The sequence below is a fragment of the Podarcis melisellensis genome (assembly GCF_964234715.1).
Source record: "Podarcis melisellensis genome assembly, chromosome: 16".
In the NCBI taxonomy this organism is placed as follows: Eukaryota; Metazoa; Chordata; class Lepidosauria; order Squamata; family Lacertidae; genus Podarcis; species Podarcis melisellensis.
Window position 1 is genome coordinate 11,732,804 of NC_138533.1, and position 20,737 is coordinate 11,753,540.

The following is a 20,737-nucleotide window of genomic DNA, read 5'->3' on the forward strand; positions in this document are numbered from 1 at the left end:
GCCGAGGGTTTCCGAAGATTCCCGAGGGGGCTTTCCGGAGGTTCCCGAAGGACTTGAGGCTTGGCCGGCGCCGGCGCTCGCTGCGTGAGAGGGAGACGACAACGGCGGCGGGAGGCGATGAAGAGCGGCCGGGCCCGGAGTTCCTGAGGGGGCCGCGGCGGGCCGGGCCGGGAGGAGTCGAAGCGCCCCACAGGCGTCATGGCGGCCAATATGTACCGGGTGGGCGGTAAGGAAGGAGAGGGGGGCGGGGGGAGAGGGCTTTTTTTTTTTTGCCTGTGGGGGGAAAATGGGGGAGGGGCGAGACACGAGGGGAGGAGGGGTTGCTGGCTGGAGGGGGGAATGTGAGGGGAGAGGCAGGGAACGAAGGGGAAATTAATAGGTGAGGGGGGCTAAAGGGGTTCAGCACCAGGGAGGGGTTAAAGATAGAGAGAGGGCTGGTGGGGGAGGGGGGTGTCGGGGGGGTGCATCGAGGAGTTGGGGGAGGGGACCTTGTCTCACCGAGGAGGTGAGGGGGGCAGGGGGGCTAAAGGGAGGGGGGCTGGACCCAGGAAGTGGGACTTAAGTTTATTTGTACAGTAATGTGAAAAGGGGGGGCTTTAAAAAAAAACCCACCATGGGGAGTATGGTGGAGTTTTGTGTATGTGTGTTTATAAAGTTAGTTGTGGGGTCTGGGTTGTGGATCTGGTGGGTTGCTGAGAGGCGCAAGGAGGCTGGCTGAACTACCTAGTTTTTTGGGGTAAAAGGGTTTGAAGAAATAAGGGGGATGCAAAAGAAATGTGGGGTGTTTGGGTGTGTGTGAAAGGAATAAGGGGGGTGGTAGTTCCAAGCAGTGGGATGGAGACTTGAAGGGAGGAGGTTTGGTAAAAGGGGTTAGTGAAGGAGGTTGGGGGTGTGTGGGGTGACTTTAAATTGGGGTGCTGTGGGGCAAAGGGTGTTCCTAAGGGGCAGGGAGGAGAGTTGTTGAATAAAATAGTTTGGGGTGGTTTGAGGTTGGTGAGGAATACATGGAGGCACTTGGGTCTAAACAGGCATGGGATACTGGGGGCACCAAGAGGGTTTGTTCCAAATAGTGGGATAACGTTTGGAAATAGTTTGTTTTAAGGTAATTGAGTGGAGGGAGGGTTTTTTTGGGGGGGGCTAATACTGGAAGTGGTAAAATTAAGAAGTAGCAGGCATAGTGGTAGTAGTGGGACTTAAAAGTGCATGCGGAGCAGGGTGGCGAAATGAAGGTTGGGGAATATTAAAGAGGTATAGGGAGGAAGGTGTTAAGAGGTCTAGTTTGAAGTAGTAGCACAAAGATTGGAAACCCAAAGGGTTTGTTTGTGTGAATGCACATGGATGTGTGCATATTGGAGGGCAGTGTGAAAGAATAGGTTTGGGCGCCTGGGGATAAGATATGGGGCTGGGCAGGGGAGTTGGGGGCATGAAAGAGTTGGTTGGAGGAATCTGCTAATTATGTGATGGATAGGGCAGGCTTAAGAATTCAAAGCCTTTGGAAAAAGGTTTAACTTGAGGAGAGGTGGCGGTTTAAGAGTCTGGCCAACCCTTGTTTGAGTTTGGAATTTGGGTGAAAGAATTTGCAAGGGGGACACTAAAATTAAAGTATGGTGGGAAACATGATAATTTCCTCTCTCCCCTGCTAAACAGTTGGCTGCAGCAAGTGAGAAGAGGGTGAGCTGTTTTCAGTCTCAGATGTGGTGGTAGAGAAGTGAGGTCCAAAAGATTGGGGTGGGCGGGTGAAACAAGACCAGACTGGTGGGAAATTGGCTGTGTGTGTGTTAAGTATTGGTAGAAATGTCAAGATCTGGTTAGTTGTACAGGGAGGTGTGAGGAGGATGTGGTTGGTTCTGGGAGAGAGTGGGAGCGAAGAAACAGATGGGGAAGGGCCTAATACACTTAGGGGCCGCACAACTTAGAAGTTGAGCAAAGGGTCTTGTTGGATTTCAGCTGGGGGTAGTTAGAAGTCTGGGCCTGTCAGACTGGGGGGCAGGGGAGGCAAGGAGAGTGGTTTGTGTGTGGAGTTAAGAACAGGATGCTAGAGAGTTGGTTTTAAGAGTCTATGAGGTGCTGAAACCTCCATAGTCAGAAGCAATATAGATGATGGGGGGAAAGCACTGGAGAGAGCCATTTCTATGGTGCCTTGCTTACAGACTTCCAGGAGGCATCTCCTTGGGGTTTGTGGTGCTGAACTAGGGTTGTAGCCAATGTTATTCCTACTCAGAGTAGACCTATTTAATTTCATAGCAGTGACTAGCAAAGGTTCATTTATTTCATTGGGTTTGCTCTGAGTACAACTTAGCTGGAAACAGCCCAGTGTTTTTCATCTTTGGTCAATTTAGAACACTTTCCCAATATATCCCCACCCCCTTGCCATGATCAGTGCCTCCAGAATTCCCAGCCTCACAGAGCCATAGGTCAATGATACAGGGCACAGCTTGCTTGCAGAAGGACCCAGGTTCAAAAAGTTCCGGTAGCCCGGCTAGGAAAGACACATACCCACAGGGCTTTTTTTCAGCTGGAGCTCAGCTCTGGCACGTCTCAGGTGGGTGCCATTGCCATTCTAAGAGAACAAGGGAGAAGTTCATAGTCAGCTCCAGCACCTATTTTTTCTAGAAAAATAGCATGGCATATACACACTCATGTGCGTGTACAGACACAGGAGAGAGAGAGAAACATGCTACTTGCAGTCTGATTAGATAATAAGGGGCTGGATGGGCATATGTTCAACTGTCTCCCTTTCTTTTCCTTTCACCTTCAAGCTTCTCATTCTTGCATTTAAAACCTGCTGCCCTCATTCCCTCCTACTCTCCTGTTCACAAGCTGTTGGGCCCCTTAGTCACCTCTTCCCACTCTTATCTATCTCTTTAACCACCCTGCGGCTCCCTTGGCCTGGAATATCCTCCCTCTCCCTGGTGACAATTCCCCTCTCTTCTAGGCCCCTTCTCTGAAGACTTAACTACTTCAGCCAAATTTTTGGCTGCCATCCACCCTTTGCTTGCCCTCCCATTGTTACCTGACTCTCTCTCCAAGCCTGACTCCCCCCCCCCCCCCGCTTCTTAATTTCTCCACCACCTCCTGTTTAATGTGGGCTGAATCTGAGTCACTCATATACTGTATTGCTTATAGTGGCTAGTACTGGTAGGAAAACAAAGAACTTATTGGTAGTGGTGGAAATAGGCCTTGCAGAAGCGCAACAGGCAAAACCAAACCTTTTCTTACATGTCAGACATATGACTGGCAACCACACCTGGCTTGGGGCTTGGCTACTCTGGAGATCAGGGATGATATATATTTATATTGTGTGGCTGGCCGGCCTTCTGCACGATGGCTTTCACCTTCAGCATTCCCATAGTGGTAATATTGGCTTGCGTTTATGTGATTGTCATAAAGATTCAAATATAGTTGTGAAACACTTTAGACAGAATGGTTTCTAGCCTTTCCCTGGCTTTAGCCACTGATAGGTATGATTTGCACCTAACAAAAAAGAAAACCCTATACTGTAACTCTGTGTGGAGGCAGCCTGCCTTTTGGAGCATGTAAGAAATATGCAGATCAGGGAAATTTGCATGTAGTGCTTCTGTTAATGATGGGGAGAAGCAGGGCACTGAAGCCTCATTCCCTCATGAGGGTTGGTGAACCAGTGTCCCTCCAAAAACTGTTGGATTACAAAATCCAATACAGTGGTACCTCAGAACTCAGATGTAATCCGTTCCAGAAGACTGTTCGAGTTTTGAAACTTTTGAGTTCCAAGGAGCCAAAACATCTGAGAATGGAGCCATTCGAGTTCCAAGTTACCACTGTAATTCTCAGTGACCAACAGCATCATTGGAGAACCAAAGGTTCCCAGTCCCTTCCCTAACTATTAGAATAGATGTGAGGAACCTTTAGTCCTCCTGATGTTGCTGTATTACAATGCCTATGAGCCCCAGCATGCATGACCAATGGCCAGAAATGATAGGAGCTGTAGTTCCGCAACATACGAAGTCCAAAGTTTCACCACACCTCCATTAGAAAATTCTGGTTTCTGTAGCTTCAGTAGGCTTTCCCCCCCACCCAGCGCTTTCAGGCTCACCTTTTTAAAGGTTCAAATTCTGCTTGCTTTAAGAAGTGGGAAATGAAAGATGCTTATGTTGAACTCTTCGTCTTGCTGTCAAATTCCATGGGGGTACACACAGCATAACTGCAGAGAAGTGGGAGGTTCATAGCCCTGAGTGTGGGACTTCTGGTGGAATGGACAGAGGGTGCTGTGGAGAGTGGGGCTGAGCTGCAGGGTGGCAAGTCTTGAGGCTGGGCCAGAGGGGAGAAGTACTGAATAGTCTTTGTCCTGGATAAAATGGGATGGGCTGACCTAGATTAGATAAATCTTCATATTTTTCCTAAGGCACTTTGATGGGTTTGATGGATATAGTATTTCTATATGCAGTACAGTGGTACCTCAGGTTACATACACGTCAGGTTACAGACTCCGCTAACCCAGAAATAGTACCTCGGGTTAAGAACTTTGCTTCAGGATGAGAACAGAAATCGTGTTCCGGCGGTGTGACAGCAGCAGGAGGCCCCATTAGCTAAAGTGGTGCTTCAGGTTAAGAACAGTTTCAGGTTAAGAACGGACCTCCGGAACAAATTAAGTACTTAACCTGAGTTAAGAGCATGGGCTGTAAATGGGGAAGTCTTTAGTTCAAATCTCAGCTCGGCCATGAACTTGACAGGTAGTATTAAACAATCTCCCCAGCCTCAGGCCCTTATCTGTACAGCATAACAGGGATAATAGTCCTTCTGGCCTATTTTACAAAGGGGCTATCAGGATTGGTCCAATCAGGGACAGACAGAAGGTGATTGAGACCTCCTGATCGATTTCTGGATGATTTGCATAACTCAGCAAGGGTCTTTGACATTTCATTATTTACCAAAACCAGCAACAAAAAAAGCTCCCCACCTTCCCCCAAATAGACTTCTGAAATGAGTAAAGCCTGGGGAGAAACCAGGAGCAGATTTTCATGAGAGAGGACTTGCAGGAGGTCATTTCTTACAACTTCCAGGGCTGAGCATTACCAATGCCTCCTCCACTGGCAGTGCTTTGCACCTGTTTCTAATTGGTGGACTTTGAAGGTCTCGTGTAAATAAAAAAAAAAACACAGCTTGCTTGCACAATTTACCTTTGATGCACATTCAAAGCACGTACCTCCCCCAAAAAATAATAATCCTGCGAGCTGTAGTTTATCCCTTACGGAGCTACAATTCCCAGCACCCATAATAAATTGCAGTTCTCAGAATGTGCTTTAAAATTATGGTGTGTACACAGCCACAGTCCTGAAGTGTACCTGCCTTGGCTTAAATAACATCCATGAAGCATTTAAAGCAGGGTTGAGGAACCTCTGGCCCTCCAGTCTACAGTTCCTACGATCCCTGACCATATCCCATGCTGATGAAAGGTGGAATCCAGCAACATCTGGAAGAACACAGAGCACCCTAGGAGGAAAAAACGTTAAACATCCACTTACATTGTTGTTTCAGGAGCCAGTGTCTCCTGAGAATATGTTCCTGCTTTCCAGCTTCTGCTGCTGCTTCCACTCCCTCATTGCCTTTTGTTTTGCTACTCTTACAGATTATGTCTACTTTGAGAATTCCTCTAGTAACCCCTACCTCGTCCGCCGCATTGAGGAGCTCAATAAGGTAATGACAGCACTGGTTGCGGGAGGCAGAGAGATGGGGCAGGGGGCGTGCTGGGCTGCATGCCTTGGGGGTGCTGGACCTATTGTAGCCAGGGAAGCCAAGATATTTGGGAGCTGGGGGAACATGGGGGGTGAAGTAGGAAGCTGCTGGGTGTGGTGAGGCACTTGAAAAGGATCCCGGTAGACCCCATGACTCAGAAGCCGTACGTTTTGTGGTCTCAGGCCTCTGGAGCTTTCTTCCGCTTGAGGTTACATAGGCACCCTTCAGGTGCATGGCAAATACTTCCTTATTCCAATGGGCATTTTTTAAGGTAGTGTTAATGTTCAGGTTTATGATGAGATTTCATTCTCTGTGTTTACTTTTATGTACTTAGACTGGCTAATGATTAAGTGGTATAGAAATGCCTTACATAAATAAGATCTTGAGACCACTGTTGCCTGCCCACTGATAAACAGCGTTGCCCCTCTGCTTCTACCCCCAGACGGCCAATGGCAATGTGGAGGCCAAAGTGGTCTGCCTGTTTCGACGGCGTGATATATCCAGTAGCCTCAACAGCCTAGCTGACAGCAATGCCCGTGAGTAGTGGGGTCCCTGGTGTGCTTTGCATGTTCTTTGGAGCCAGTAGCTGCGGAGTATATTTGGGCTGGGGGCGAGATGTTGCACCGGGCCTGTTGGGCTGGGTAGCGCGTGGGCCGTGTGTCTGGGAATGGGCCTTTGGCAGCCTCTCTGGTGACACCGGCTGTGCTGGAGGAGGTTGTGGGGAAGAGGAGAGGCACAGAGGTGGATAGGGAGCTGTTGCCCTCAGGCTGGAGCAAGAGGAGGAGGGAATCCACCTCGGAAGAGAAAACAAGAAAGGAGTGTGTGAAAGGCCGCCCTACCCTCTTTCGCAGAGCAGTTGTATCTGAGAGCCCTGGGAAGCTTCTTTCTATCCTGGCAGAAGTGGAGACTTAAGCAGGTTGTCTTGGGGGAGGATGTCTTTATTTCTCTCCACCTGCTTGCTCACAGATCCAAAATACAGAACAGCAGTTAGTTGCTGGCTGTTTGCATAATACATTGACTCTTTTAAAAACTTTGGCAGGGGTCCGATAGGAGAATAAGGTGCATGTAGATTTGGAACCTTTATGCTTTTCTGCCGTTGGAGAGGGGCCTTTAGGTTCTTTGCGGAACTGAATCCTGGTGGTGAAGGCCAGGAGGTGACATCTGCCTCTGGCCCTTGTAAAGCCTAGCCTTCTCTGAGTCGCCAGCTGCTGAAGGGTTAACAGAAGTAGGATGGGGTGGGAGGAGCTTGCATGACTGCTTAGGGCTTCCTGGCCTCTTGGAGCAGGGGCTGTGACCTTGAGTCTGTCCAATCAGGCCAGAGGAGGAGGAGGGCTGGTTCAAGGCTGCCTCTAATCCACAGGCCCACCTTTCCTTTGCAGAGGGTTTCCTGAGTCAAAAAGCAGGGGCGGGAGGGGAGGGTGGAGTAAGCATCCTTCAAGTCCCTCCCTGGGACTCTGCCAAGTTCTGAGAAGCAGAAGGGGGTTGGGAGAACAATGCGCCTCTTGGTGGACGCTGCTTCTTGGCTGCTTCCAGGAGGGTGGCTGAGTGTGTGTGTGTGTGTGTGTGTGTGTGTGTGTGTGTGTGTAGACAGAGAGAGAAACTGACATGCAGGCACATGCTGTGTTGCTGGAGAGGGGAGCGGAAATGACGACCCTCTAACAGCAGCGAGTAGCGCAGTGCTCTTTTTTCTTTTTTTTAATAAAAAGGGAAAATTTGGGTTACTATCCTAATTCTGCTTAATTTGGGAGTAAGCCCAATTGGAGTCAATAGACTCCTGAGTAAACATGGCTAGATCTATGCTGGGAAATGATCAAAAGGTTGGAGTATCTGAGGTGCTTTAATAGTTGGGGTTTTTTTGGGGGGGGAATCGATTGGGTCGGGGGTCATTATAGGTGTTACAATTGGAGGAGGGAAAATATTTATCTCTTTCTCATAGTACTAGAACTCAGTAACACCCAATGAAAGTGAGGCAGTCGATTCAGGGCAGACAGAAAGCTTTTCACGCAATGTGTAATTAATTAAACGATGGAAGCCGCTGCCATAGGATGTGGTGGTGGACTACAACCAATGTGGCTTTTAAAAGAGGATTAGACAAACTTTTTTCTTTTTTTTACCTTGCTCTTCAACCAGAAAAGGTTCCTAGAATAGCTTATTATTGTTTGTCGGAATGGAGTTTTGTTTTCTTTTATTATGTATTTTTTGTTCTCATTTTGTATTTTTATGTTGTGAGCTGCCCTGTGATGATGTTCAGTTGTCAGTAAGACAATCTCTGCCTCCAGGGTAACTATCTGCAAGATATGAGACACAAGGAACAAGGGATGGGGATTAACAAGGGGTGGAAAGAAAGCTCAGGACCAGTTCTTAAAGCTGTAGTACTTAAAACAACCAGCTGGGATGGAAACAATGTAGGGTAGCCTGATGGCATCACCCTTGCTTGGTGACTTTGTGGGAAAGCTAAAGGCAGCTGGTCTCTTGGCAGAAGTGCTTCTCTTTTCACTCTTTGTTCTACAGCCTGGTGGACTCATAGAGGGAGGATAGGTGTATTAACTAAGCATGATACTAAGAATAGAGCCTCCATGTTCAAAGGCAGTATACCTGTTTGAATTTAATTTATCACCATTGGATCCAAGCCTTCCTCCAGGGAGTTCAGGGAGGCAAACCCCATTTTAAACTCACAACAGTGCTGTGATTTTAGGCTTTGGGTGTGAATGTGTGATGGAACTAGAGGCCACCCAGTGAACTTTGTGGCAAGCAAGTATTAAAACCCACACTCTCCAAGTACTATGTTTTAACTATTGGCACCCTGGCTCTCAGACATTAGAGAGAAACAGGAGAGGGGCCATTGCATTTCTGCACTGCATGTGAGTTTCCATATATGCCTAACTGGTTGCCATTGGAAGCGGAGTGTTGGGTTGGATGGGCCCTTGATTTGATCCAGCAATCCGGTTTTTATGTATTTTGAAAAACCTGATTTTAGCCTTTTGAGTAGTCTCCATATTGATTTGGAATGATTGCTGGCTAAGTCAAAGGAGCCACATTTTGCAGTTTCTGGGGGAGATGGAATTCCTGGAAGTGAACACCGTTACCTTCTGCCTCTTTCACCCCAAAACAGGAGAATTTGAAGAAGAGTCCAAACAGCCTTCAGTGTCGGAACAGCAGCGGCACCAGCTAAAACACCGGGAACTCTTCCTTTCACGCCAGTTTGAGTCTCTGCCCGCTACCCACATACGGTGAGGAGAGGCTGGAGACAATTGTTATATATCACTATATTTGTATAACACTATTAATAAAAAAAATCAAACAACCGTACACACACAGTTGAGAGAGCTGCTAGGCTAGACGCAGGTTCTGTTTTTCTTTGCAGGGGGAAATGCAGTGTTACACTGCTCAACGAGACAGACATCCTCAGCCAGTACCTGGATAAAGAGGTGAGGCAGGTTGCGTAAAAAGGAATGTATGTGGCTGCTTGTAGAGTCCCAGTGTTGTGGACTTGGGATAAGAGGGTATCATCCCTCAGCTCCATCAAACAGAATAGTAGGGAAGGCAGCCCCCCACTTCTGTTCTCTTTAGGCTTTGCAGAAGGAGTGAAGACATCCTCCTACCGCCAGGAACTGAAGAGACTGAGGGTTTGAAGGGTACCTCCTTTTAACTTTCCATGTCCCTTTTTCCTCCCAGGATTGTTTTTTCTATTCGCTGGTCTTCGACCCAGTTCAGAAGACTCTTCTAGCGGACCAGGGTGAAATCCGGGTTGGCTGCAAGTATCAGGCAGAGATCCCAGAGCGGTTGGCGGAAGGTGAGCAAGGAAACACACACACACACCCTTGATCACTGAGCAAAAAGAAAGAAAGAAAAGTACTTCCCTCGGTTGGTGGGATCATTGACAACCCCTCTCTCATACTCCCTCAGGAGAATCAGACAATCGAAACCAGCAGAAGATGGAAATGAAGGTGTGGGACCCTGACAACCCTCTTACTGACCGGCAGATTGACCAGTTCCTTGTGGTGGCTCGGTGAGATCCGGCTGGGGGGTGTTGTGGCTCCTCTTGCCAGTCTAGCTCCAGCTCCTGCGGGTCATTAACCCACCCTCTTCTTCCTTCAATGCCAGGGCTGTTGGCACCTTCGCTCGCGCCCTTGACTGCAGCAGTTCCATCCGGCAGCCCAGCCTTCACATGAGCGCGGCTGCCGCCTCCCGTGACATCACGCTGGTGAGGGGGCAAGGAGGGAGAGAAGGGCAATAGCTGTGGGTGGGGCATGACGGGTGGGGCAGTGCTGTATATTATGTATAGGTAAAAAAACAGCGCCCAAGCCCTCGGTCGGGAAGAGCCAAGGGTTGAATCCATTGTCAGTTCTACTCCAATCCATGGAAGTTACTAGGCGTTACTAACTTTGATCCATCAATTACAGTAGGTCTGCTCTGTTGGATACAACCCCGAGATTTGCAAAATGCTAATTTAAAACCATCCCAATTCACTTATTTTCACAAAACTGTCTGTTTAAACAAAAAACAAAACAGCTTGGTATAATTTATTCAGTTAAGACAGGTGAGAGACAAGGAAGTCTTCTACTGACATTTGGATCCATATTCAAACACCCCTCTAGCATTGTTTTCAAGCCTGTGTTTGCAACCATAAGGACTAGGAACTCAATTCAAACACCACACAAAAGCATATGTTAACCATAGTTTACCACTGGAACCAACTGGTCTTTGAGCTTCCTTATTTAGAAGGAGCAAACCATGGTTGTGAGGCTGCTTGCCTGCTCCCTGGCCCCGGCCCCAATCTGCTCAGCAGTCTGCAGAGGCCTCCAGAGGCAGAGCAGTGGCTACAATTCAGATTTGTTGATTCAGACATGGCACCAAACTATAGCACAATCTGCTTAACAAACCATGGTCTGGTTTGCTAGCCGATTGCAAATCATGGTTTCTCAATTCAAACTTTGCATCCAACTATTACAGCTAAGTTTCCTTGAGCTGATGTGGGGGGTCTGAGATTCTGAGGAAACTTAAGTTCTGAATCCAGTGCTACATTCAGCAGGCTGCACAATCCCAAGTCGCACAACTGCCTCCTGTTCTCTATCTCTTCTGTCCCCTTCTGTCTTGGCAGTTCCATGCAATGGATACATTGCAGCGGAATGGCTACGACCTGGCCAAGGCTATGTCAACACTGGTGCCCCAAGGAGGTCCTGTGCTGTGCAGGGACGAGATGGAGGAGTGGTCGGCTTCCGAAGCCATGCTCTTTGAGGAGGCCCTGGAGAAATATGGCAAAGATTTCAATGACATCCGGCAGGACTTTGTGAGTTGGGGCTATGATGGAAAATAATTGTCAGAGTCTCCTGTGGCTCTACTTTTTACCCCCTCCCTTTCCGTTTCCCCCAAAACTGGGAAGGGTGTCTTCTCCCCCACTCTTGGAAAAGGGACATAATCAATTTCTCCTCCTGATAAGCAGACAGACCCAGTTTCTAATTTGCCCCAGAACTCAGTCTTTGGGATGCTTGTAAAACTGGTATTGTGTACTGATGTGCCGTGGCACCCTGAGACACCTTGGATGATGGTTTGGGAAGCGCCAGCCTCTTTCCCTTCTCCTTTCCTACCTCCTTTTAATAGATAGATTAGATTGCGTGTATAAGATTGATAGAAATGGCCACGCGTGGCAGAAGCAAGGATAGCAATACCTACGAAGCACACCTCACAGGAAATGTAGTTCCCAAGCCCCGCCTCCACCTTGGAGGGGGCTACACTGCCCACAGGCAGGCTGAAGGGGAGCCGGAGAAAGAATGTAGTTGGTCAAGGGAGCTGTGGACTCCGAAAGGTTGAAAACTTGGTGTGCAGAGTTCCTTCTCTTCCAGATTCCAACTGCTTCCCTAGCTGTAATTCGTCCCCACCAACTGGAGGGCTGCCCAGGGTCAAATGCCGGCTCCCCCCCCCCAACTGGTGGGTTGGGCCAGTAACTGTGCGTTCCCTTGAAGTCTTGTCTTTCTTGCAGCTCCCGTGGAAGTCCCTTGCCAGCATTGTGCAGTTCTACTACATGTGGAAAACCACGGACCGATACATCCAGCAAGTGGGTGAACTGATTTCTGCAGAGCTTTTGGGGTTTGGCAGCGAGGGGGGAAGGGACCGTGGCCAGGGTGGGAGAGTCCTGTTCCTTGCCCAGAGGCTGCACCTGCCTGTGGACCCCCCCAACCAAGTGGCCTTGATAACGTGGGACTCAGGCAGAGACCCCGCAAAAGGCAGCACGTCTTGACCTTCCCACTTTCTTCTTTTCCTTACAGAAAAGGTTGAAAGCAGCAGAAGCTGACAGCAAGCTGAAGCAGGTGTACATCCCCACCTAGTGAGTATTCCCCACCCACCTCTGGGACCAGCAGGGACAGATGCGTCCAGAGTTCAGCCTGGCCTCTTTAACAGCATTTGTCTTCTTCCCCCATCCCTTCCACACCACCCAGCACAAAACCCAATCCAAACCAAATCATCTCTGTGGGCTCCAAGCCTGGCATGAACGGGGCTGGCTTCCAGAAGGGGCTGACCTGCGAGAGCTGTCACAGTGAGTACCTGCGGGGGGGGGGGGCGACATTGTATATCTGAGGACAGGGAAATGGCACGAGCACAGTGCAAATTGGTTTCTGTTCATCAGTGGTAACTCTGACAACAGCGTTGCAGTGTTTCACCCAGTGTGGGTGGGCTCTGTTTTGGCTCACCCACCTGAGTTATTTGCCTCCGAACCTGGGGTGGGGGGGAGAGAGAGGATCTAGGGCAGGGGTCTGCAACCTTTAAGACAAAAAGAGCCACTTGGACCCGTTTCCAAAGAAAAAAAACCTGGGAGCCGCAAAACTCGTCATTATAAAAATAACTTTTTTGTCACTTTTTTATTATTTCTTTGTTTGACCCCTCAGAATTACTCCTCCTCATAGAAAAACATTAAATTAACAAGTTACCTTTTTTGTGTGTGTGTTCTTCACTCCCCTTCAAAACAGTGACCAGCGTACATGCCCCCTTTCAATGCAGTGACCAGCGTACATGTCCCTTACAATGTAGCGGGCGGGCGGGAAGGTGACGTCGGGACGGTGCGTGACTAACGCAGGCACCGCCCCATGCGACGTCACAGCCAGTACAGCGCCCGCCACAGTGGGGAGTGTCGGGGCGCACAATGCGCCTCCTCCCCTCGCTAGTATCCGCCCTGAAGCCGCGGCAAAGGTGTAAAAGAGCCACATGCAGCTCCGGAGCCGCGGGTTGCAGACCCCTGATCTAGGGTTTCACCTGTCTGAGTCCATGACCGCTCTGCCTCCCTTTTGCCCCACAGCCACCCAGTCAGCACAGTGGTATGCTTGGGGTCCCCCCAACATGCAGTGCCGCCTGTGTGCCTCCTGTTGGATCTACTGGAAGAAATACGGGGGCCTGAAGACCCCGACACAGCTCGAGGGAGCAGCCCGCAGTGTCACGGTAAAGCCTGCTCTAGTATCGCTAGTCCCTGATTTGAACCTGAAGTATAACATTTGCTGTCTTCACCGAAGCCTCTAAAATTGCTATATTCTTCTGGGTTCTACCTGTAATGGCTACTAGCAGCAGCAAATTTAACAGTGAAGGGGACTTTGCTCAGAGGATTTCCTGGCCACATCGTTCTTATCGCTTCATGAAAGCAGCTTTGCCCAGGAACAAATGGTTGGCTTTTTAGATTTTATACCACATTGGCAGGTGGTACAGTGCTGGCCTCTTTTTGTTATGTTGTCATTGACGTAGCTGGCATCTTGCCACATGCTGGTTCTTTCCTATTCCCTTTACTTTGGGGGGGGCATCCACTTTGCAAGCTGAGCGGGGACCTCACCATATTGCCCCCTTCTCCCGTTTTCCAGGAGCCACACTCCCGGGGCCACATGTCTCGGCCAGAAGCCCAGAGCCTCTCTCCCTACACGACCAGCGCCAACCGGGCCAAGCTTCTAGCCAAGAACCGGCAGACCTTCCTGCTGCAGACCACCAAGCTGACCCGCATTGCACGCCGCATGTGCCGGGACATCCTGCAGCCGCGTCGGGCTGCCCGTCGTCCATACGCACCCATCAACGCCAATGCCATCAAGGCAGAGTGTATGTTTTGTGTGTGTGTGGTGGAGAAGGGCTGCTTGGAACAACAGAGGAGCTGGCGGATCTCATTCCTGTTGTTTGCTCTCCCCTCCAGGCTCTATCCGGCTTCCCAAGGCCGCAAAGACGCCGCTCAAAATTCACCCTCTGGTGCGGCTTCCGCTGGCTACCATTGTCAAAGAGCTAGGTAAGGAGACAGGGGGCGGGCTTATGTCTCATATCTCTTGACGTTGGCCTGATCTCCAAATCGCAGTTATTGCCACAGGTTTGTGCACTCCTTTCTCACGTATGAATTCCCCTCTCCCTTCCCTTCTATGGTTTTGCTGTGATGTTCAAATCAAGCAAAAATGTGACTGGGGTTAACTGGGATTTCCTCCAAACCATGATTTGCAGACAATCCTGACTTGCTGTGAATTCCAAATCATGGGACATAAGAAGGAATTGCTTACACCCCCACCGACCAGTCCACAACCCTGAATATAGGTTGCTGGGAATTGCAAGTGGGGAGAGTTGCTATTGTACTCAGCCTCCGCTTGTGGGCTTCCTTATGGGCATTTGGTTGCCCACTGTGAAAGCAGGATGCTGGACTAAATGGGCCATTGGCCTGATCCAGCAACCAGGCTCTTAGGTCTGGTGTCTTGGAATAGGGGAGAGAGGAAGCTTTGGCCCAAACAAGCTAGTTTCTCCTTCCAAAAACATCAGATGTTTATAAAAAAACATACCTCCAAAAAAGGGGAAGCAAGACTACTAGGGGAAAGCCTGTGTTTCTCTTCAGCAGTTGCCCACCTAAGACAATGCTCTTGTTCTTCCAGCTGCACAGGCTCCCCTGAAACCAAAAACCCCCCGAGGCACCAAGACGCCCATCAACAGAAACCAGCTGACCCCGAACCGAGGCTTGGCTGGCATCGTGGGCAAGCGGGCGTACGAGAGTGTGAGTGCCGCTGGGCTCTGGAAGGTGGGCATCGAAGGGCGGTGGTAGCATTTGGGTGTGATTGAGTGCGATGTTATGGAGACCTTGGGCAGGGAGAAGGGGTGTAATAGCAGCAGGCATAGTAGAGAGTGTCAAAGGATTGTATCCGATGTTAACCCCACTCAGTGCACTTGAATGAACACAACCAAATTGGTTCCATTGAAATCAGTGAGCCTTCTCTAAGTGGAGCTTGGGTGGGTACCACCTTACAGTTCTGAAAGTTTATTTTGTGTGCTTGTGGGAGGGGGAGACCCACACATTTGAAACCCTAAAAGGGGCAGGAAAGGTAAATAATATTTTTTAAAAACAAACTGCAAAATGGTTATTGTTCACTGTGGCTGATGCTACTTAAATTTCCCGTAACTCCTTTTTCTTTTTCTCTTTGGGAGAGAAGGAATATGTTGTTTCTGGGGGGGGGGGTCTTTGTTCTTTCTGGGCCTACATATCTCTCTCTCTCTCTCTCTCTCTCTCTTCCTCTCTCTCTCTCTAAGTTCCTCTCTGCAGTTGGTGGGGAGGATGGGTAGCCAGTTTCCCCCAGTCAGGCGGCATAAGACTCCCCCTCCCATTTCGGGGCAGGGTGAGACTGACTCAGGATGGAGGGGGAGGGCGGGAGCCAGCAAGAGGTGGACACTGCCTTTGGGGTTTCCTCTCGCTGATAGCTCTATGTGCGACTGGGTGCAGGTGGCAGGGGGCGGGCTCCCCTTCTCGGCCAACGGGCGGCCCATGACTTCCGGAATGAGGTCGAGCACTCAGCCTGCCATCAAGCGTCAGAAGCTGAACCCGGCCGACGCCCCCAACCCAGTCGTTTTTGTGGCTACCAAGGACACCAGGTACTGGGGAAGGGATTTAAAACCAAAAAAATGCAGTTGGGGTGAGCAGGAAGGCGATGGAAAGGGTGGCGCAGTGGGCAGGGTGTTTAGCTTATCCCTTCTCTGGCACAGGGTTGGTACTGGCCTCTTCTGTTCAGGGCCCCTGCCTCAGATATGGAGTTTTGTGCCAGTTTTCTTACCAGGAGCAAACAAATAAAAAATGGAATTCCCTTCCCTCCCCGCAAGTCCTGACAGCTATTGCTGTGTGCTACATAATGTCCTTGGGACATTTACCCACTTAACCACCCCTCTTTTCTGCAAGAACTCTGGGCACAGAGAGATGCTCCACTCTTCCAGACGGTCAAGGGCCCTAGGGCAAGAGGTAGCAACCCAGCCTGTAATTCACCTGGGAAATTTTAGTCAGGTTGTTGCACAATAGTGGATTCTCTCTCTCCCCTCCACCTTTCTGCCACAAACAGGGTGTGATTAATGTGCAAAGAAATGTAGATTTTACTTGATTTGTTTGTTACATATTTTTGGGTTTTCATTAAATTCTGGAGATTTTAGATAAGAGTGTCAGGTGCCAAAAGCTCAGAAGGAACTATGCAAGAGGCCCCAGTGTGTGCTTCTGCTGTTCCCCATTGCACCAACAAAGTCTAGAAAATGGCCCTTCTACATTTTAAAATGGATGCAAAGAAGTTCAGAAACCCAGGCATGTGGAAGTATGTCCCTCCTAGCCATCACACACAGCTTCTGTCACAGAAGCAACAACCTATGCCTCATAATTGTTTGTGCCCAAGGCACAATCTTTCCCCCCCTTTTTTTAAAGGTTTTGTTTTCAGAAATGGCAGATGCTACAAGTTGTGTAGCTTTGGCACTGGCAACAAGGTTTTATAAATCCTGTCTGATGCTGTTTAGAGACAATCCCAATCTCAGGCCAGAGCTGCTGTTGGAGGGAAAGGGAGTTTAAAAAATACAAGCAGCAGTAGGTGCTGGGATGGGTTGAAATAAAATATTGTTTATGGGCCCCACAAAAACTGGGCCGGCCAGGTGTAGGGGTTGATTCTGGCGCTGCCCTGCCAGGCTGCTCACTGCGTCTTCCATCATCTTCTGAGGCGCTGCATGCACCACATATGGCCTGTCCTCTTTGGTTAGGCTCTGCAGTGTTTGTGCCCCTGACGCCCTGCGCCCCTTCTGCTTTCCTTCCCCCAGGGCGCTCCGCAAGGCCCTGAGCCACTTGGAGATGCGCCGTGCTGCCCGCCGGCCCAACCTGCCGCTCAAGGTGAAGTCGGTGCTGCCCCTCCGGCCTGTGGCAGCTCCTCTGGTACCCGTACCCCCAGCCCATCCTGCCAGCACCAGCGAACCCATCATCCTGGAAGACTGAGTGCTGTCGCTTCTCTGGCGCCCCCTCTAGGATCCTTGTAGCCATCTCACCCGACACCAACACCCCTTTCCCGCCTCCAAGGCCTGTCTGGCAGAGAGAACTTCAGAGCTCCAGTTGCCAAGCGTTTGCTGGGATTGGGCAGGCGGGAGGGGGGCATCTCTTTCCCTCCCCCCCCCCCGCAAAGTTGGATACTGGACACCCTTCATTTCCCCCCTTTTTATATATATATGTATTTTTTAATTTCCACGTTTTCCCTTCCTTTTTTTACCCTCCCCTAACAATTCAGACTTGCGCACAAAGCTGACCACTTCCCTCCCCTCCCCATGGCAGCACTGTAAATGCAAGTTGTGCCCTCTTCTGTGTGTGTGTGTGTTTGGGGGTCAGGGTGGAGAAGACTGTAGGGATGGCATGGACTTGGGGAAATACAGAACCCCTTTCAGAGTGACTTCCATTCCACCCCTGCAGCTGTTTTTCCTTCTTTTTTGTCTCTATGTCTCTCCCCCCCCCTTTTTTTTTAAAGTTGCCCTCTGGTCCCAAATACCCATGTATCTGGGAAAAGAGGGGCAGCCCCAGCTGTCTGTAAACATGGCTACTCTTGCCCCTCCCCTCAAGCCTTTGACAAGCCCATTTTTTGTACATGGTTTGGAGAGGAAAAAAAAGTCAGGTTTTTTTAAGTCAACCTCTTACTGGTTCTTATAGCAACAAAATAAATAAATGCTGTTTTCTTCACACCTTCCTCTCCTCTCTTTTTTTCCTTTTGCGTGTGAGGGAGCTTGTTTGGGGGAAACTTGGTGCATGTGTGTTGCTCCTTACAGGGACGAAGGGTTTCACTTTATTGCCTTGTGTTAAGAGTGGATAGCCTGGACGTACATAGGTTATGCCCCTTCCCCTCCTTTTTCCCTTCTGGAACTGGTAGGCAGAAAACCTGGAATGGCCCTTCTAAATTTTGCAGATGCAGGGAAGAGAACACTCACTCACTTCTTAGATAAGACACACAGATAAAGTGAGAGAATTAGCTTTTTGTCCTTGAATTATCCACTGGTACTTGCTGAGGACAGGATAGAAAGTATCAGGGAGGCTCTCATAGACTCAGTATGTTCACAGTTAAAAAACACCTGTGCTTTTCAGAGACTTGTCCTCCCAGTGTAACGACTCCGGCTTCAACACTGGAAACGCACTTGGAGGCTCAGTTTAACTTTTCATTTCAATGGAAATAAGTACTCACTTTTACCAGTTTCATCCCTGCCATGTTGTTGTGGGCCCTAAAAAAATACAGTTATCTCATGCAAGAGGATGGTGGAAACGGCACTGCCTTTCCGCTCTTAGCCCAGACAGTCTTCTAAGGCAAATCCCTTCTCTGACAGGCCCTACAGCTCTCTGCTAATCTCCCATCTCAGTCCTCATCTGGGATTAAACTATTCAGATTATAGAAATGCCCGTAGACTAACGTCCGTTCTGGTTGCGAAAGGCATAAAATGCACAGCGGCTTTTCAGGAACATTGGGAACCTTTCTTGCTGAAGACAGGCTGTAGCGATGGAAGGGGGGGGAGTGAGATCTTCAGGAAATCAAGAGACGCAGCATGGGGCCGGTGTTGGAGGAACAGGAAGCCATGCAGAGCCAGGAGGTTGCGCCATCTCCTGCCCCCGCTTTCTTACACAGCATAACCCACGTGTTTCCTACTCATAACTGTATTGGTCTCTGGAGTGAGGATTTGAAAGTTTCAGAATGAAGGGGGAGTTGGCTGTGATTGGTCACACAGTAACCCGAATTCCTCATGAATTGTCACAAGTTTGGCAACCTACACGTTTGGGCTTTGTACTAAACCACATTCTGGGACCCTGAGGCCCCTTTCCTTTTCAGGGGCCTGCATCATCTGGAGCAGGGATTTCTAAACTTCTTTCCCCCACGAACCACTTGAAAATTGCCGAGGGTCTCTGTGGACCACCTAATGTTACTGTTGCGCCTCTTGTAGCAACTGTAATGAGCTGTGCTAGCTGCTCTAGGAATTTTAGTTTGTATTTTTATTGATTTTATTTCTTATACGATAAAATACAGTATTCCATACTATAGTACAGTAAAATGAAATAGGAGCTTTTGCATACTTTCTCCCTTCTCTCACACTGAACCAACCTTGTAGGGCAATGAGAGCTTTGAGGATTAAGTGCAAGATTTAGTTCTAGGAAAGCTGAGAGGATTGAAGGTTGCTAAAACAAAAGTAGGTGCCAGTAAGAATATCAGAAGAGCACGGCTGGATCAGTCAAAATGGCCTATCTAGTCCAGCATCCTGTTATCACAGTGGCCAACCCAATGCCTCAAAGGGAAGCCCACAAGTGGGACCCAAGTGCAAGAGTTCTGCAGTTTCCAATACAGTGGTACCTTGGGTTACATATGCTTCAGGCTACATACGCTTCAGGTTACAGACTCCGCTAACCCAGAAATAGTACCTCGGGTTAAGAACTTTGCTTCAGGATGAGAACAGAAATTGTGGTCCGGCGGCGCGGCAGCAGCAGGAGTCCCCATTAGCTAAAGTGGTGCTTCAGGTTAAGAACAGTTTTCAGGTTAAGTATGGACCTCCGGAATGAATTAAGTACTTAACCCGAGGTACCACTGTAACTGGCATTCAGGACACTGCCTGCAGTTATCTATGATGGCAGTGGGTTTATTCACAGCGAGGGCCAGATTCCCTTCTGGTGTGGCAGGAATATACCAAAGGTGGGCAGCAGCAGAGGCAAAAGTGAGTAGAGCAATGGAGGTTAATGGTACCTTTGTATAGGCAATAATGGGAGTAAAGGCCTCTGCAGCCTTCCCAGGGCTTGAATTTCCTGTTTGCGACCCGGCGGCAGTAGTACCAAGAATTCTGTCTTAACTTGCCCAGGACAGAGAACCCCTCGCCTGCCTGAGGCTTCCTCAGCCTTTGGCTGCTTTGCTAAGCTACCTTCATGGTGTGGGTGTGCAGCTTGAAACTGCCATTGTGCTCCAAGTCGTTTTAAATGCCGGGAACCTATAAAGGGTATGGCCCCTTTCCCAAAAGAGCTGCCCCACTATGAAATCCGGGCCTCCGCAACTTCTGTAAAAGGAACCACCAACTATTACCCATGAGCAAGCAATGCCAGAGGCCTGCAGGTAGCAGGTAAAAAGGTACAGGTGCCTCTGACCGTTAGGTCCAGTCGCGGACGACTCAGGGGTTGCGCGCTCATCTCGCGCTATAGGCCGAGGGAGCCAGCGTTTGTCTGCAGACAGCTTCTGGGTCATGTGGCCAGCATGACAGCTGCTTCTGGCGAACCAGAGCAGCGCACAGAAACACCGTTTACCTTCCTGCCAGATGGTACCTATTTATCTACTTGCACTTGGACGTGCTTTCGAACTGCTAGGTGGGCAGGAGCAGGGACCGAGCAACGGGAGCTCACTCCGTCGCGGGGATTCGAACCGCCGACCTTCTGATCGGCAAGCTCTAGGCTCTGTGGTTTAGACCACAGTGCCACCCGCGTTCCCACAGGTAGCAGGTAACAGCCAACTATTCAAAACATTTTTTAACTGGGCAATTTCTCACAATACACTGTTGGTACCTTTCATATCACCCTTTACTGACCAACTGGCAATACCTATTTTAACTATCCTTCTGCACCACAGCTACTTTGTAGCCCAGGATGGGGGAACCCAAGGACTTCTCTAGGTACACCTTGGGATGTCTCAAACCTTCCCCAGCCTCAGTAGCTCCTGCTCTGCACCCTCCTTGGGCGTTTTTGCTTGCTTGGAATGTCATTGCACTGTGAAAATGCTTGCTTCCCAGGACAGAG

At 49.4% G+C, this 20,737-nt stretch overlaps 1 protein-coding gene and 1 long non-coding RNA gene across 4 annotated transcripts in view; one reads left to right on the forward strand and one right to left on the reverse strand.

Annotated features, from left to right (window-relative positions):
* The window catches only part of LOC309358823, a 74,412-nt gene extending 58,991 nt beyond the window's left edge, over nt 1–15,421 (reverse strand). Inside the window, exon 1 of the long non-coding RNA XR_014163643.1 lies at nt 14,869–15,421. This is a non-coding gene — a long non-coding RNA (uncharacterized lncRNA). The remainder of the gene's footprint in view (nt 1–14,868) is intronic.
* Nucleotides 59–17,670, forward strand: MTA2 (metastasis associated 1 family member 2). 3 transcript variants are annotated; one of them, XM_081891492.1, is made up of 18 exons: nt 59–226; nt 5,606–5,673; nt 6,155–6,248; nt 8,825–8,942; nt 9,077–9,140; nt 9,388–9,505; nt 9,619–9,721; nt 9,817–9,916; nt 10,814–11,002; nt 11,693–11,767; nt 11,979–12,037; nt 12,150–12,247; nt 13,004–13,143; nt 13,554–13,782; nt 13,874–13,963; nt 14,589–14,731; nt 15,428–15,576; nt 16,768–17,670. In XM_081891492.1, exons 1-18 carry the CDS (start codon nt 199–201, stop codon nt 16,937–16,939), a joined length of 2,037 nt encoding a protein of 678 aa, XP_081747618.1. In that variant the 5' UTR covers nt 59–198; the 3' UTR covers nt 16,940–17,670. The 3 variants fall into 3 exon arrangements, with proteins under 3 accessions (XP_081747618.1, XP_081747619.1, XP_081747620.1); XM_081891493.1 differs by having other exon boundaries at nt 14,589–14,707; XM_081891494.1 differs by lacking the exon at nt 15,428–15,576 and having other exon boundaries at nt 14,589–14,707.
* Nucleotides 17,671–20,737: the final 3,067 nt, after the last annotated feature.